Source organism: Argopecten irradians, chromosome 9 (genome assembly GCF_041381155.1).
Source record: "Argopecten irradians isolate NY chromosome 9, Ai_NY, whole genome shotgun sequence".
Lineage (NCBI taxonomy): Eukaryota > Metazoa > Mollusca > Bivalvia > Pectinida > Pectinidae > Argopecten > Argopecten irradians.
This window is the reverse complement of record NC_091142.1, coordinates 3,761,857-3,779,476: the sequence shown is the minus strand read 5'-3', so window position 1 is coordinate 3,779,476 and position 17,620 is coordinate 3,761,857. Positions and strand designations below refer to the sequence as shown.

General features: G+C 34.6%; 2 protein-coding genes across 3 annotated transcripts in view; one reads left to right on the top strand and one right to left on the bottom strand.

Moving 5' to 3' along the window:
- The first annotated feature begins 806 nt into the window (after window positions 1-806).
- LOC138331008 (G-protein coupled receptor GRL101-like) lies at window positions 807-2,297 on the top strand. The gene is made up of 3 exons (XM_069278468.1): window positions 807-1,544; window positions 1,772-1,905; window positions 2,193-2,297. The coding sequence occupies exons 1-3, from the start codon at window positions 869-871 to the stop codon at window positions 2,295-2,297; spliced, it is 915 nt and encodes a 304-aa protein (XP_069134569.1). The 5' UTR covers window positions 807-868.
- A 5,205-nt stretch (window positions 2,298-7,502) lies between these two features.
- The window catches only part of LOC138331116 (uncharacterized), a 28,992-nt gene continuing 18,874 nt past the window's right edge, over window positions 7,503-17,620 (bottom strand). Inside the window, exons 17-27 of one of the 2 annotated variants that reach the window (XM_069278578.1) lie at window positions 16,926-17,178; window positions 16,661-16,795; window positions 16,017-16,188; window positions 15,502-15,689; window positions 14,611-14,856; window positions 13,752-13,872; window positions 13,457-13,595; window positions 12,478-12,756; window positions 11,369-11,824; window positions 10,423-11,040; window positions 7,503-10,119 (exon numbers count right to left, since the gene is read on the bottom strand). In XM_069278578.1, the coding sequence (XP_069134679.1) occupies window positions 9,657-10,119; window positions 10,423-11,040; window positions 11,369-11,824; window positions 12,478-12,756; window positions 13,457-13,595; window positions 13,752-13,872; window positions 14,611-14,856; window positions 15,502-15,689; window positions 16,017-16,188; window positions 16,661-16,795; window positions 16,926-17,178 (3,070 nt within the window). In that variant the 3' untranslated portion in view covers window positions 7,503-9,656. Of the gene's footprint in view, window positions 10,120-10,422; window positions 11,041-11,368; window positions 11,825-12,477; window positions 12,757-13,456; window positions 13,596-13,751; window positions 13,873-14,610; window positions 14,857-15,501; window positions 15,690-16,016; window positions 16,189-16,660; window positions 16,799-16,925; window positions 17,179-17,620 lie in introns of both variants that reach the window. The other variant, XM_069278577.1, reaches the window with a different exon arrangement.

Here is a 17,620-nt window from a genome sequence, read left to right as displayed (position 1 = left end):
CTTGCGTGAACTGAACATTCTAAATTTAGGCTTTAATAAGATATCTGTTGTTCCTTCTAATGTGTTTTATAGGCTTACTAAACTTTATCAATTGCTTCTATTGCACAATGAAATAAACGTTCTTCACTATAATTCGTTCCACGGGCTTTCAGGACTTACCGCTCTTAATTTAAAGGGCAACAACATTGCAACTCTCCCGGCAGATCTTTTTGGTGGACTATCTAATATTAGAGTTTTATTACTGAACAGAAATAACATCACAGTTGTTCCAAATAATCTGTTCCGTGGACTGCACCAGTTGGTGGAGCTCGATTTATCCAATAATCACATACAGAATATCCCATTTGATCTATTTCTTGGATTATCTGCATTAACTGAACTACATATACATCACAATGAAATATCGTTTCTGCCTGACAAAGTGTTCTATAAAATGGTTGGTGATTACGAACAATATCTGTTTGAGAATTTAACAGTTTCATCTGTTAATTGGTCAAGGGCCATTGAAAAGCTAGACTTGTCTTACAATAAACTGACACATTTACCTCGCTTGCCAGAAAATCTTTCTCAGTTGAACATCGCGCGAAATCAATTAGAAGTTACGGAACATATGTTTGAGGGTCTATATAACTTAAGGAACTTATATACTGATGTCCCTTTCATGTGTTGTGTTAGACCTCCAACAGTTGAAGAGGCAAATTGCGGAGAGATGCATCGGCCCCTGTGGCTATGTGCATTGTCTGCTGGTCTGTGTAAGTCAAAAAGGGAGGCTATTTCCTCATGCTATTCCTTGGTAAACTCCACAATATTAAAAGTTTGTCTTTGGATAATTGGATTATGTGCTTTAGGTGGAAACCTTGCCGTCATAATGTATCGACTTCTCATTGACAAAGGTAACTTAGGAAAAAAATACTCTCTATTCACGCTGAACTTGGCTGTGTCGGATATGCTCATGGGTATCTATCTGTTGATAATAGGAGTAGTTGATATTTATTACGACGGGAAATATGCATGGCATGACCACAAATGGAGGAACAGTAGTTTATGTACCGCAGCAGGTATATTATCTAGTGTATCCAGCGAGATGTCGACCTTCCTGATTCTCATGGTGACGATAGACAGACTTATTGTCATCATGTTTCCGTTGTCTCGTCTTTCTCAAGGGAACGTCACATGGAAATGGTCTGTATTTGTTTCAGTGTTATTGTGGATGGTCTCAGGGACACTAGCCATCATCCCTGTAATCGCTTTACAGTCGTACTTTAAGGATGAATTCTACTCGCAATCAAGTGTTTGTCTCGCTTTGCCCCTGAGAGGAAATGAACAGCCAGGGACTGAGTATTCCTTCGCTGTGTTTGTCTGTCTAAACAGCTTTATATTTCTATTAGTTTTAGTAGGTCAAATGTGTATTTGCAAAAGTTTGAGAACAAGTGGTGCCCGCATCTCCTCTTCACAGAAACGGAGAAGAGAGATGACTGTAGCGTGGACTCTGTTCTTTGTGGTGGCGACCGATTTCTGTTGCTGGTTTCCCATAGGTGTCATGGGTAGGTGTTCGATTTGTTTCAGTCGCCCCAGATTATATAAAAGGTAATTCAACCATAGCAATATTGGTTGATATTTAGTACCGCAAACTATCAATTAACTGTTTGCTGAAAAACAAAAACTGGAATAATGAATATTTTGGTTTTTGATGGAATTATTGTCAGTTTTGCAGATGACTTGACCGACTGTTACGTATGCTGATGATATATGTATATGCATTATGTCCTAGGTGTTGCCTCACGTTTTGGAATGGACATCCCAGACACGGTTTATGCCTGGGTTATGGTGTTTGTACTGCCGATCAATGCTGCCATCAATCCGTTACTGTATACTGGTACAGCTATCTGGAGGAATAGAAAGAAGGTGAGAATTAATGTACAATACAGAGCTCTAGACACAATTACTTGTAGTTAGATAAAGAAAGTGTCGTTGTCTTGGATACCTTGTTAAAACAATTCTAATTCCATAGGAGATAAACCTATGTTTAAAAGTTGATAAATAAATGCGATATATTACACGGAAAACAATTGCGATGGATTTGCATATTCATACGACTTTCTTTGCCGAGTTAAATCTTTAGTGAAATACACATAATTGACAGTACTTTCCTCCTATGTTTATTGTATTAATTTCTTTTCTTAATTTGACAGAAATCACTGCCAATTATCCCATTAACACCACAACAAAATCAACGTACTGGAGACAGTACCACTCTCGCATCAGTGATCAGGCAGCGTTCATCTAATGATAAGTGACATCAGTGAATTCAGACAACGTATATCAATTGATAGCAACATGAGTGAATTCCGACAGCTTCTATCTATAGATAAGTACCATCAGTGAATTCAGACAGCGTTTATCAATAGATAAGTGACAGTAGTGAATTCAGTCATCGTCCATCTATGGATAAGTGACAGTGGTGAATTCTGACAGACAGCGTATATCTATAGATAAGTGACATTAGTGAATTCAGATAGTGTCTATCAATAGATGAGTGACATCAGTGAATTCAGACAGTGTTTATTAATAGATGAGTGACATCAGTGAATTACGACAGCGTCTATCAATAGATGAGTGAAATCAGTGTATTCAGACAGCGTCTATCTATAGTTAAGTGACATTAGTGAATTCAATCATCGTCCATTTATAGATAAGTGACAGTGGTGAATTCTGACAACGTATATCTATAGATAAATGACATTTGTGAATTCAGATAGTGTCTATCAATAGATGAGTGACATCAGTGAATTTACACAGCGTCTATCTATAGTTAAGTGACAGAGGTGAATTATGACAGCGTATATCTATTGATAAGTGACATTAGTGAATTCAGATAGTGTCTATCAATAGATGAGTGACATCAGTGAATTCAGACAGCGTCTATCTATAGTTTAGTGACAGTGGTGAATTCTGACAGCGTATATCTGTAGATAAGTGACATAATGAATTCAGATAGTGTCTATCAATAGATGTGACATTCAGTGAATTCAGATAGCGTCTATCAATAGTTTAGTGACAGTGTGATTCTGACACGTATATCTATAGATAAGTGACATAGGAATTCAGATAGTGTCATAATAGATGATGACATCAGTGAATTCAGACAGCGTCTATCTATAGTTAAGTGACAGAGGTGAATTCTGACAGCGTATATCTGTAGATAAGTGACATTAATGAATTCAGATAGTGTCTATCAATAGATAAGTGACATCAGTGAATTCAGACAGCATACATCTATAGATAAATTTCATCTGTGAATTCAGACAGCGTCTATCTATGGATAAGTGATATTAGGGAAGTAAGACAGCGTATTTCTACAGATAAGTGACGTTAGTGAATTAAAACAGCGTCTATCTATATATAAGTTCCATTAGTGGATTCAGACAGCATTTATCTATAGATAAGTACCATCAGTGAATTCAGACAGCATTTATCTATAGATAAGTGACATCAATGAATTCAGACAGCGTACATCTATAGATAAGTGACATCAATAAATTCAGACAGCGTACATTAATTGCTAATTGACATCAATGATCAGAGAGTGTCAATCTGAAGCTAAAAAAACTAATTGATCAGACATCTATAAACCATTGACCTTTCAAACTAAGGTAGATCAGGGTAGGTGTATACGTAGTTTGCACGATATAAGGTAATGATATTACAGAACAGTATCCAGTTATTGAAAAGTGAACGCAGAGTAAGTACTTATAAACTTTGTATTCTAATCTACTCACCGTGTTATTTTTTATCCTGCGGTCAATTCCTTGTTAAAGAAAAATCGACAGTTAACCACTAGCTCGTGTACCTTTGTCTCGCTGACACCTAGCGATTATTTTCGATATTTTTTTTCTTTGCACGTCGAGATTTGCTCACGATTTAGAATCACATTATTTTACAGTATATTGTATCGCTGGTGGAAATAAGTTTGTTTACAGTAACGCTTCATCGCTCATTCACTACTGAACTTGAATACAACTATTTACCACCAAGAGGAATACTGAAACGCGATCCTTAAATAGCTACTCAATATTTATACTATTTTAATTCTAATATATAATCTCTTTTAATGCATCTTTATCATAAGGCCCGTGAGCCTAAAAACGAAACGAAATATGAGGATATTGGAATAACAAAAAATGTCGGTAATGGAAGTCAGATTTCATTTGAAAAAAAGCAAAACAAATAAAAGCAACAATACAACTATTATTGGTCAGTAGCTACATGTGGAAAACAACTAATTGTAAAGAGACCAGATATTATTTTCGAATTCAATTATTTTATCAGAGATATCACCATTGGTTTTTATTGTCTGTTTTTATGTGGCGTATATTATGAGAAATGGCTATCATATTGGGAAAGGTTAGGGTTGAAGCAGAAGCAGTTGCAAAACTGTTAAGTGACAAAGGAAAAATAATTTTTGGCGAGGGAAGAGAGAGCTCGTGCAAGATCTGAGGTTAAACATGAGGCTGCACGCATGGATGTAGAATCAACTCGACAGTTTGAGAAGGAGAGATTCAGGAGGAAAGAACGCCAACGCGGGACGCGCTGTATAGCAAACGGAATGTTGAGTTGAACTGTTATAATAACACCGTAAGTGTTAGCGGTGCACCACACATCCATATTGTGATTTTACATATGTTTTCTACTTATTAAATATATTAAATGCATTCCAAGGCGTCTGTTTTCACTCAGCTAAGTTAAAGCACTGCTACCCAAGACAAGACCCCAGGAAAAGTAAAAATAATAATCGTCAACATTGTGACACTGACGCCAAGACGATTGTTTTTGTGTATTTCGGAGTTATTGTTACATGTCTTCAACTTTAAAAGCTTGGTCCGATGATAGGCGCGCCATGTTTAATTCTGTCAGTGTATTCTTATCATTGCAGCCGGAATAGGGCGGCGACATAATAACGGAAGTTTCGGTCGTATAACCACTGTTAAAACTATCGATATACTTGTATATCTTTAGTCCTATAGTCAACTCTTTTTCATATAATTTTCAAATGGTTTCTATGTACCCTTTGTATCATAAAATTGAACATTTTCATTATCGAGACGTGAACATTAACGCATGTTTAAAAATTCTCGTTAAACCATCCCTTTACTCAACTCAATATATATGAAAAAAACATGAGTATAAAGGTAATTGTACATGCATAATAACAAATGCTGTGCATTCCCCCGAAAATGCTAATCCTTGTCAAAATTTTCAAAATAGTTGTCAATTATTCGGAAAAAATTGCCTCTTCATGTCTGCTTTTATAACATTTAAATCACTATACACACACTGAAAAATTTGTAAAGCACATTTCTATAGTCATACAGTATCATGAACAAGTAAATACGATTTAATTTGCATCAAAAAATTCGAAAACTTGGTGGTCTTCGCAGTATTAGTATTCATGTAGGTGACTGCGACAGTCACCTGACTGCGTGACACCATGGCAACACCTAAGAAAACGTCCTGATTGGAATCGTGAGACATCAAACAATGATATATACATTTATGAAATATGGCAGAGTTTTCAGTGAGATCATTGAAGACTTCATTTATCTAGTTATAAAATCATTTTCGCTACATTGATGACTGATTGTTAAGTTTGTTGCTTGCATTGACTGATGTAGACAGTTAATCTCGTATAAATGAACTAAACTGCGAATTAGTTCGTCTACCATTTGCACGATATTAACATTCTTTATCAACCAATACAAGCTGATATATATCCTTATATTTACGTAAACCAATATACCATTCCCGACATTGACAACAGTCGAATCCTATGTATTCGGTATGATAGTATTATACAAATAAGCAACTAGTGTACTAGGTCTACGTTCAGCAATTTTCCGGGGACTTGAGCCTAAGTCAGTGTTTCATCAAAGTATTATATTCTTCTAGATTATGTGTATAGTACTAACAATTTTAATATCACTTCATCAAACATATCTGTATATGTTTCTAAATGTTCATTTAGCTAAAGCTGTGCAAAACTAGGTGACAATGTAATCAATTCTAAATGTATTATCACGTCGGTCAGAGGTCAGCCGCGACCAATTATTTTCAATGGGAAATGAAGTGATCGAAGTTTAATAGCTTCATTGATGTGGAGTTTTAAATGTAAATATCTAAACATAAAAAGCAGCATTAACGCGCGTTTACGGATTTTTCACTTCCATATGAAACTTTATATATGTTAGTTTATGGTGTTTCTAATGTTTGTAATTAAGTAGCAAGAGGATATTGATTTTTTATTTAGCTATGGTTAACAGTATAAAAAAACATTTGGAAATCACATGGTATTCATGTAAATGCATATAATGGATATTCCTATTCATTAGGTTATCTAGGATGATATTATACAAAGGATTCTTAATATTGAACTTTGAACTTCAAAGTTTTCGGTGAGATCTTTCACTTGGATGTTAGAGTTTGTAGGATTGCAATTATGATAATGAGTTTAGAAACAAAATACCTATATTTTACAAGAGTTAGATTTTAAATAGAGTATTATCACCCCGCATATGTTGTGAAGTGCTGTAAACAATTTGTATATTTAATTTCAAGTGAATTGACCGACTGGTCGTGTACTGGGAAAATCGCAACAAATTCTGTCGGAGTGGAATTACACGAAAACGGAACAATAGCCGCATTCCTTTTCAAAAACGTTTCAGTTTTAAATATTGATTTATTTTTAATAAAATCAACTCTAATCAGCTGTCGGCATTTGTTAACTTTAAATATTATCGTAGTTGAAAACGTACTTATTTTAGTAATGATTTGATTTCCGGACCTTTTGCATTCATGCACGGCGCTCAATTTGTTGATTTTTTTTCAGTATTGAACGACCAAATTGTAATTACTTATATCCACAGAAGTGTAAATTTGTAGTCGGTCATGGAGTGGTGGATCATCTCTTTTGTGGAACACGTTCGCCATGTTAATGTTTTAATTGGTATTAACCTGTTTAACGTATTCATATCGGACAGATTGAATTTTTGCCGTTATACTTATATCACCACTACACATATCCATATTGTGTAATGTTCCAAATGTACAAAATGTATGATAATTTCTGATATTAATATTGGCTGTTAGACTCTGGCGTGCTAATATCTACATCAGAGTTCAAGAGGAAACGACAACGCATTTCACTGAAAAATATCAAACAAATCATAAAATTGATCACTGTGAAAATATTTCCTTAATCACATATTTGAAATGTATTGAAGAGTTGCATTTATCTTTGCATATCCGGCTATTGATATGATTATTTCATCTACTGTTATTGTATTGTCGGTAACACATGACAGCACACCGGAAATGAGTGTCATCCTCTATCTCCCGCCATATCACAAGTTGTTCCATCAAATGTCTCTATTCAGACGTAACTTTTGATTTCATACTTTATTTCTTTTCATCTATTTTCTTTTTTTATTCTGGAAATGGCTAGTTAAATGAAAATATAAGCAGTGATTGCCATATGTTCGACACGCATTCGTATAAAACATACATTGGGAGTTGTAGCATACATATTATGGTTAGCGCATTAAAAATGTTGGTCAAAATATGAAACACAATGCTTAAATAGTAGACAAGATATATTAGGTAATATTACTCATTAATTGTATGTATAACATATGATCAGTGAGATTTAAAAAAAAAATTAAAAAAAATAAAAAAAAAACACCACGATAGTCTTATTTCACACAATATGATCATTTTATTCATTTAAAAACATGTTGTAACAAAACAATCGTTTTCCAAAGATTACAAATACAGAACCATTGTAGTTAGCAAACTATTCATAGAAATGAAAAAAATGAAAACATCATAACTATGTCTGAAATATGGCAATTGTTATATGGATATACTTTTAAAGATGCTCCACCGCTGACAAATGGTATTTTTTCACTATAAAAAACAGGAGCAGACGATTTAGTATTTTTCTCCAGTTACAAAAGTTACTTACTTTACACCATTCCCACCATTGAAAAGTTTGAGCTTATAATTTTACTACAAGTTAAAAATATGAAAAATAATTAATTGCATCCCGAAAAAATTCCGTGACACTATATCCTATATGGAATGAAGTACTGATTGCGCATGCACCAAAGGCGAAATAAATTATTTTATATTATTTGTTGTGTTAATTAGGCACATATATACACGATTAAACACCAATTATTGTTCAAATGATTAACATCATTTATGCTCTGTCGGCGGTGGAGCATCTTTAAAAAATAAATTCAAAAAGTACTTACTACAAACAGCATACATTTTTATTTTCATTTCTTTTATTTGTTGTATGATATTAAAAGCATACGGGTCGTTATCATTATGAAAATGCTATTAATAATGAACAAATATAAGTAATCACCTTCCTTTAATATGTCAGCATAAAACCATATCGACTTCAGACATCATGGCTGATATATAATAAGTAGAAATCACAAAATAATTTAATATCAACAACTTTTATATACATATCTTAATGGCAAACTATTGGAAAATGGCATACAAATATTAAACTATACCAGCTGTTCGTTTTAACATATACATATATTGTAAAATGATAGTATTTTGAGGTGGTCGATTTACAGTTTCATTTACCAGAGACATGTTATCTAATCCTAGACCTAATATCAATTATCGATTGTCATCAAGGTACTTGTGATTAAACAAATCATAAGGTACTTATTAAGTTATTTTAAATAAATAATAGAAAAAGTATTATTTTACATCGATTGCGGAACAAGTTATACAGCTTATGCAATTCGATAACCCGGATGTTAGCGCGCGAGATGTCTTAGAGTGGGAGTGCCCGGAGAAAACCCACGTGATCGGACAGGTGACACCTAACACTTTCATGTCCGTGCTGAGGATCGAACTCTGGCCTTCTAGGTGAACAGCGGCTTAACCGCTGCACCGCCCGATCATCCAAGTGTTACCTTATTGTTCCTTTCCAATGGTATGGTCATCGATAGTAATTTCAAATAAAACTCAAGTATCACGTACCTATAACGGGAATACTTAAACGAATGTCAGAAGAAACAGATCGAATGAGATATGCATTTTTATAAGATAAAACTATCTATCCAAACTAAACCTTCATTTTCAAAACATTGGTGTATGAGATATGAGAAGGTAGGCTACTTAATCCATGTTTAAGCGTAAAATAGTTGGATTGAAGTTATCCCCCTTGTAATGCAGAATGGCAATTCATGATCCTTAGAGCTTAACCATTACAAAATATTGAATACAGCGCAAAAAATTAATTCTAACAGTCCGGACAAAAGATTGTCGAATTTTTCGAGGCGATCTGCCCCTTTGTCAAAACACAAGAAGAACAAATAAAATTACATGTTAAGGGCGTTCACGGACGTACACAAAACCATAAATAATGAACACATATAGAACATACAGGTAATCTAAGGGGACAATATCTGTGCGTATTGTCTAAATATATTTAAAATTTTGAATACAATACACTGAGGGGAAAATAAAATATTAACGCTGTAATGAATTCTACATAACAAAATCTTGTCGACTTATTAACAGACTCTTCTCGTGTTATGTATCGATAGTTACTCAAGGTTTTCGAGTTCATTTTATTTCTTTCTGATGTTTTTAGTCTTTGATTTTTTCGGAGCTTTCTTTTCTTTCCCTTTATTGGATGCCAGGGATGGATTTCCATTTGATGGCAGAGGTACCACTTTCTTTTTCTTTCTCCGTCTTTTGTTTTTCTTCTTTCGCTTTCCCTTTTCAACTGTTGCTGTCGATGGTAACAAGGTATCCTTTTGTGCCGGCTCGCCGTCCACGATTATCCCTTCAGTACCCGAATTGTCGGAAGCAACAGAGATAACTGATTGTGTTTCGATGTTTGCTTCATCGTCAGCGAATAATTTCCTCCTTGGACTTTCTAGATTGTGGTCATTTTGGCTTGATGTTGTTTTGTCTGTATCGTTTCCTGTGACCCTTTCGATACCTAGGTCCGAAGCTTCCTCTTTCTTCTTAGTCACGACATGTAGTTCTTCATCTGGGCAAAATTTCGACTTGTTATCTTCGCTTTTGCTGAAAGGACAAAAATGAATGTCAGTTTACAAATGACAATCAAAAGGTAATGGGTTGATGTATGCAGTGTACATATTTACAATATGTTTTAATTTCCTTTTGTTTTGTTAAACTTTCCAGCTTAGCGACATTTAGTATATACTGCAACGCATAACACAATAAATGGAATAAAAATAAGTGGACGCATATAATCCAATATACAATGCTGAACAAGATCCCCAAATTACCAATGCTTCAATGAAAATGTTTAAAGGGAAATATACCTTGACTAGTTTGATTGTCAATCACACGTTCTTTACCTACCTTATATCATCCATGTTTTCTATGTCTCTTTTCTTTGATTTCTTCTTCCGTTTCCTTGTATATTGCTCATCAGTCATAACTTCCCTGTCTACGATTGCCGATTCTAGTTCTTCTTCCTGATGTTGTCTCCTCTTTTTCTTGTTGGATTTTCTCTTATTCTCTGACATGTCTATTCCTAATATGGTTTCCAACAGCCTTGGTTCACTCGCAAGGACTTCGTCTTTAAGGAATGGATTGGTTAATGCAACTCTATCTTCTGGTGGATTGGTAAAATATGTGTCACAATTTAGGTCTTGTTCTGCGCCAGAGGTATCAGATATTCCAGGATTTGGGATTGGAGTTGGTTTTACTATATCAGGTTCATTGGTTTCTGTGTTTCTCTTAGACATGTCGTGTTTTAAGCCTACTTCATGTGTGTTTACGAAGTCAAGGTTCGGTTTAGTGTTTGGCCTAACCAGGATGATATGACTGTCAGTTGAGTCCGCTTTATGGTCGTCATGTTCTGTCCTCATGTCAGTTCTACTCCCGGATGTTCCTTCATTCGATAGAGAAGCAAATGGAATCCCTACGTTATCGTCACATTTATCGTCGGCTGTGTTGGTTTCATTTAGATGATGACTGAAAAAATACCCAGCAATAAATCAGCAATGGAAATTAATCGATAAAAGAAACCGGTACAACTGTATTCAAATATATTGATAATTAACCATATACTATACACCAACACAATGCATGTTTTAAGATATTGTCTGGAAATCTACGATTCATGTTAAACTTTTTTTTATCTTTAGATCATAAAACGAGCATCCCCACAAACAAATTTGATTTCTAATATGTTAACATTAAATGCCTCATAACATGGCATATGAAGGTAACCATGTGTACGAATCATGTATTATAAACCATTCTGTTTAACTCTGTCTACATATTATCAGTCAGTCTTTACCTTATTTCCTTCTTCTGTCTTTTGCTTTTCTTCCTTGATTTTCTCTTCTCCCGTCTGTCATTATCATCCTCAGTTATGATCGCTAGATCTCCGATGGAACACTCAGGCTCAATCTTTCTACGTTTTCTTTTCTTTTTCTTTTTCTGTTGACTCCCTTTATCAGCTGAAACTCTGGACGGTTGTTCCGATTCAACTTCCTTGCTATTTCCTCTGCTTGATAAATCGTTAGTACCAACATCAGTTGTCGATTGATTTTCGTTATATATCCAAAATTTGAATCCTGTCTCAGGGTTTGGACTACCAAGCGTTATATCGCCATCCATGTTCTCTCTTTCATTTTCTGTGTCGATTTGGATCCTGCTTTCTTTAACATTTGAATAGAGATTGAAAATGGACGTCTGCTTATCATCTCTATCGAAGACATCGTCGACCGAAATAGCTCTTTGTACATGATTGCTGAAACAAACAAAACACTTGTATGGAGAACAATAGCGAATATGACATAACATATGAAATGATCTAGGTATGTATATGTTTTTGCCCAAAGTTTATATTTCCAATTAAAGTGACGCCGTTCGTCCATAATGGTAGGACTCAAAGATATATAGCAACTACAGTGAAACCTGCCTTTGTGACCTCTTCTCTATTGAGAATACCTACTGAATAAGACCACGAATTGAATCCGAAATTGTCTAATTCTACATAACGAGACACGACCCCCATTTCTCAACACAAAAATGAACAAGTCTAAAAATGATTTAATCAAATCTCCATTGAGGTGCACAAGGATAAAACTGAAAATATGACTAAAGCTGGTGCCTTTTGCTTCGAGTTTTCAGGGCTTGTAGTTGTTCAGTCCCTTGGTGGTCTTTATAGAGAGCTTTGACTGTATTGCTACTCTAGGAATTCGATAAAACATAATCCAATACATAAAACCGGTGTAATCACTCAATTATATACAAGGTAATACATACTCAATGAATTGAATGATGGAACATACAAAATCACACTAAAAGCGAGTGAAAAAATAACTTTTTTCAGTCAGTAATCAGACAGATTCGTTGTTGTTTTACATAAATAACAACGAGTGGGCCATTGTAACTGCTCACCTTGTCTCCTTAGGATGGACATGATCGGCAATCTCAACACACTTCACAGATTCGTTAAGGATTTGAACGGAATTCTGAGTATCAATACTCTGTGATTTCTGTTTATCACTTAGAATTTCCGGAATTCTCGTCCATTGGTTCCATTTTGGTCTCAATGCTTTACTCTTCTCCATCTGGTCACTAGTATTTAGCTCCTCGTCATTAAGCCAAGCTATACAAGGCTTTCCTTCCTCTTCGTCGACATCATCGTTGATTGAAATATCCTCTACCACCTGCTTGCTATCATAAAAGAACGACTTCAATAATGATTGATATCAGGTGCTTAATAAATGTTCGGTAAATTTATAATGCGACTTGTCGATTCATTAGATTTTGCTACTTGTAACATACATGTATATGCAATAATGGACTAAGTTGCTGCAATTACTGTTATATCTGAATATAAAGAACACGAGTATAATAAACATGATGTGTTCATATTTTGAGAGCGTGACAACGAAATCATGATTCGAGAAGTATTTAATGAACGAACATCCATGAAAGGTTGGATATTTATGACTTGTGATAACGTTGTCACTCATCAAGGTAGGATTTTTCTTAAATACAAAAAAGAATGATAAAACAGTATTATCATTGCGACATGAACATGGATCCGTCGACTGCAAGTCAATATTAATGACATTATCAAAAATACATGCCAAGGTTACGTCGCATTATTTCATGACGTCACACATATTGTATTAAAAGTATTCTATCACGCCTAAAATTAATTGAAAAAATAGCGAAAATTTGGAAACCAAAATAACATTTTTCCGTGAATCAATTAAATTCCATTGTTCAGTTATACATTATGTCAATTAAAGTCACTCATCAATTGCTACTTCGCTGATGGATCACATGTTGAGATAATGAACTTCAATATCTTATTTAATTGAACCTAGTTACTTTTTATATGTTTATTGATAATCATTTTATTCACCTCTTATCTTTCTTTTTACAAAAGCACCACAGGACGCAGACAAGGAGACATACAGAGAGCGATCCAGTGACTGCTGATATAACAATTATGATGACGTCAGAGGTAGGGTCTTCTGTTTCTTTGTCGCTAACAACACAATCTGTAAATGCATAACAAAAATGTGTAAAACAATAGAAATAAGCCAGAACTTTTTCATCGTGAAAAATGTTGATTCACCGCCAGAAACCAAGAACACAGACAATGGAACTTGATGTTATCAAGAACAATTTTATACCCAATACATCTTAGTAGTTACCTTCGTTAGTAGAATTTGACCACATGTGAAGGTTCTCTCTAGGTCTGCATTCTAAACATAAAGCGTTTTCCTTGTAGGATCCTTCTGGGTAGCATGTTTCATTAATGAAACAAAATCCGTCCTATACGTAGAAAATAAAAACAATAACATGGAAATACGTAAATATAATATATGTGATTAAGCAAATGAAAGTTACTTCAGATAGTCTACAGAACATCGCAATTATTAGTTGCTAGCAAAGACAAAGATAACTACACATGTATTTACGAAAAAAAATATTCGAGATATAGACGAAATACCAAAAAGGGAGGAAAACCTTGATATGGCCATAATAAATATAGACATATATAAGTTACTCCAGATATAGTCTACAGACTATCGCAATATATAGTTTTGTTAGCATAAGGGACATTAGTCTTAACTGTAATTGGACTTGATCTTATACGACATTAGTTTGATGTAACTGTGGGTGGAACTATTTTATAAGAACACCATTAATAACGCAAAAGTTTAACTATCAAACAGATGTAAAGTATTGTATATTGTAATTCGTGAAAACCCTGGGTATATGTTTAAGGTGTCTCTGATAGGATAATATAAGTACTGTTTAATATATACCTCTATGAATATACGAGCTTTATTGTCTTTATTCCGTCATGTGTTAGTTTAATAAATGACATGTTTTAATTTCATAGTCTGGTCTGATGTATCAAGTCATTTTAAATCATGGGTTGCAACTGATCACATTATTTTTTCGATGTAACTCTTAGATTTATTCTGATTAAAAATATCTTGGCTACCCAAAATACGAGATTACCACTTCTACGGGTTTTTTTTTAACTTACAGCGATATACAAACCTTAATGTAAAATGTGATTTTTCCAGAGCTATTAAAGAAATCCTGGCAAGCTGTATCAATCACGACGAAATTGATTGCCTCGCTAAATTCAAAACCGTCCATAGCCACAGACACGTTGTACTGGATCCCAAGTCGATCGGATGGAGTGTCTATTACAGGTAGTTCACATATAACGGTAAACAACGTATTGGGGTCCGCAGTTACATTTGACACGTCTAGAGTGTGGCTTATCTCCCCGACTAACGTCTGTAAATGTAATATAATATAATATAATGGATATGTGCCATGTTTACAATGAATAGTGAAGTTAAGAAAAATGTCACAATTTCGAGTTTTACCCCTATTGCCATCAGCATAGTAAGCTGCGGGGAAAGAACTAATTGTTAAATCCATCAGTTGCTCAATGATTATTTTTACAGTTTTACGTTAATTTTGCAGTTTTACAATACTGAAGTAAACTATAATGAAGAAATGAAAATGAAATCACAAGCGATTCTACTGACTATGTAAAATCATTTTAACTGCCACTGTTAATACTTCTACTCGAAAGACAGCATGGGATTAAGTATTTAGATGTCATAAATTTATCCTACATATTCGGCCGATCCACTACAAAGTTAAAGAAAAACGCAACTTAATGTAAGATGTTATCTTTTCATTTTTTTTTCTTTCTAACTTCTCACGTGACACTATTTCACATTCGACCATAAGTTAAATGGTCGCAGCAGCATGTTTGACAAGGCTATGGCCGTTCCGTGTTCGAGTAACATATTATGTTAAGCATAGCAAATCTGAATAGAAACGAAACAACCTGCGTCGTCAGAATTATGTAAGAGAAGTAGTATATCTTTTTCATTTAATTGATTGTTGGTGACGTTTTCTGATACTCACAGCTTGACCGCTGAATTGGCAAGTGATGTTGATATCAGAAGGAAACTCTAGACCTTCTACCACTACGTAACTACAGCTGTCATCAATATCACAGAGTCCGTCATTCTCGAGGCCATGAATCTCTAGAGGTTTGCTGAGGTCAAAGGAACAGTCGTCTGAGGCAAATCCCTCCTGGCACATACATTTACCTGTATTGAACATATATTTTAGGAAACAGAAACGCATCTATGTTTTGGTTAATCCCAGGTGTACGTGTTTCCTGCCTAAATCGTAATCATATTTTTTGCTTGGTTTTCTTATTCATTAGTATAGCATTCATCAAAGAAAAGCTCGTGCAAGCATGTGTCACCCGTATTTAGTTCAAAAGTATTGATTACTAATAAAGCTTACAAATGTATCCCCGACCTAGTATGGTACTTACATATGAAATCTACGGACTGTCAGATAATATAACAATTTTGTAAAATGTATAAATGTTATTAGTGGGTTTTTTCATATTCTGGAATATTTCTTACCGTTTGAGCAAGATCCTTGTTCTGAGCAGTTAAGGGGACAGGTATTATTCCTTATAATGTTACTTATATCTGGGTTCTCCTCTTGTAGAGTTGTATTCTTTTCTAACGTCTCTAGACACGAGCTTTCACTTCTATCTATGGCATACTTGGTCCAATTTCCGTCTCCGGTAAGCTGTTTAAGTAAATCTTAAATTGGCATTTTGATTGGAGTCATGTACCATTGTTACCATTTATTTGTCAATCATCAGATTGTTGTATACTGTTACATAACAAACCAAATAGCAGATTTTATGCGCTCGTAGATATGATAAATTAGTAATGAGACAGATGATATCAAGATTTGTTTTGGTTCAACAAAGGAGTTCTTACGTAACGACACACTTTCTAATTCTATATCGTTTTGACCTCGAAATATTAAAAATGTACGCAGTCTATGGCCTCAATGCCATATTGCAACAAAGGCAACATTTGCTAATAACCTAAGCCTCAAATTAGAACATGAATTCTAGAAGAAAAATTAACACATAATTTGATCCTTCACAATGTTTCCCTAATGCAAGTTAGTAATTTTTAATTAAGGATAAAAAATGAAAATCCAATCATTGTTTTAATTCCACAACTTTTAATAACATTCATATTCTTACCATGAGATCCGCAGCACAATTATTTATTTCGTCACTGGATGAGTTGACACCAATATGAGAACAGGCTTCGTTCGCCACGGTATTCAGAGCTGCCGTACATAGCTGGATAGCTTCGGACTCATTAAATACTGCTGCCTGCTAAAAGAAATAAAATAAACAGTGAACTCTTTCACTAGTCTAAAGCCTATATGCTTTCTGTAGAATCAAACTGTCGAAAGCATGCCGGATAAAAGTTGATTCTTCGAAACATTTATCTTCTACTTACTCGTTTGATGATACCATGGTGTTCATAGCTGTTGGAATGTTCAGCTTGTCGCTTTTTCCTCAAAGAATTTTGTTTAACACTTGTACATTTCACTTGATTCCGTGGATTAGTACATAGGGCGTACTGTCTTGAGGAACACTGTGCTGTGGCATGGATTACATTGGTACAGGAACATGTCTCGTGTGACCGAGGGTAGGAAGGTAGAGAGTCTGTGTTGATGTCAATGTTCAGTAGAACCTCAGTGGGGTGTAGCCTGTGACATTAAAACATAACTCGCATTATTTCTATTGGAGTTATCGACCCATAATTCATTCAATAGCAGATTTATCAGAACAATTTTATTTGGCTTCAGCTATTTTTATTGTTTACAATTGAGAGAAGCACTCTACACCCAAATGTTGTATATTAGAAACACTATTAGTTATTCATAAAAAACATAAATGTTTTTCTATGTGATTCAAAAAACGCTTCCATAATGCTTCGTTACCATACTAACAAATTTATTTGCTGTAAAATAGAAGTAAGAATGGATAAGGGTACTAAAATGTACTTAATATAATTCCACACATTTATAATGGATAACAATTGTCGGCATAGCAACAAAATAGAGCATTGAAAATATGTGACACACCAAGACTTCATGCCACATACCAAGGGACATTGTTAACAAAATTGGTTCAAGTTCCTTAGTGCCT

Bases quoted from the DNA above. Each gene is read 5' to 3' on its own strand.
- LOC138331008 (XM_069278468.1), top strand. From the start codon at position 869: ATGTATCGACTTCTCATTGACAAAGGTAACTTAGGAAAAAAATACTCT. The intron at 1,545-1,771 runs GTAGGTGTTCGA...ATTATGTCCTAG, and splicing joins GTTTCCCATAGGTGTCATGG to GTGTTGCCTCACGTTTTGGA. The intron at 1,906-2,192 runs GTGAGAATTAAT...TTAATTTGACAG, and splicing joins TCTGGAGGAATAGAAAGAAG to AAATCACTGCCAATTATCCC.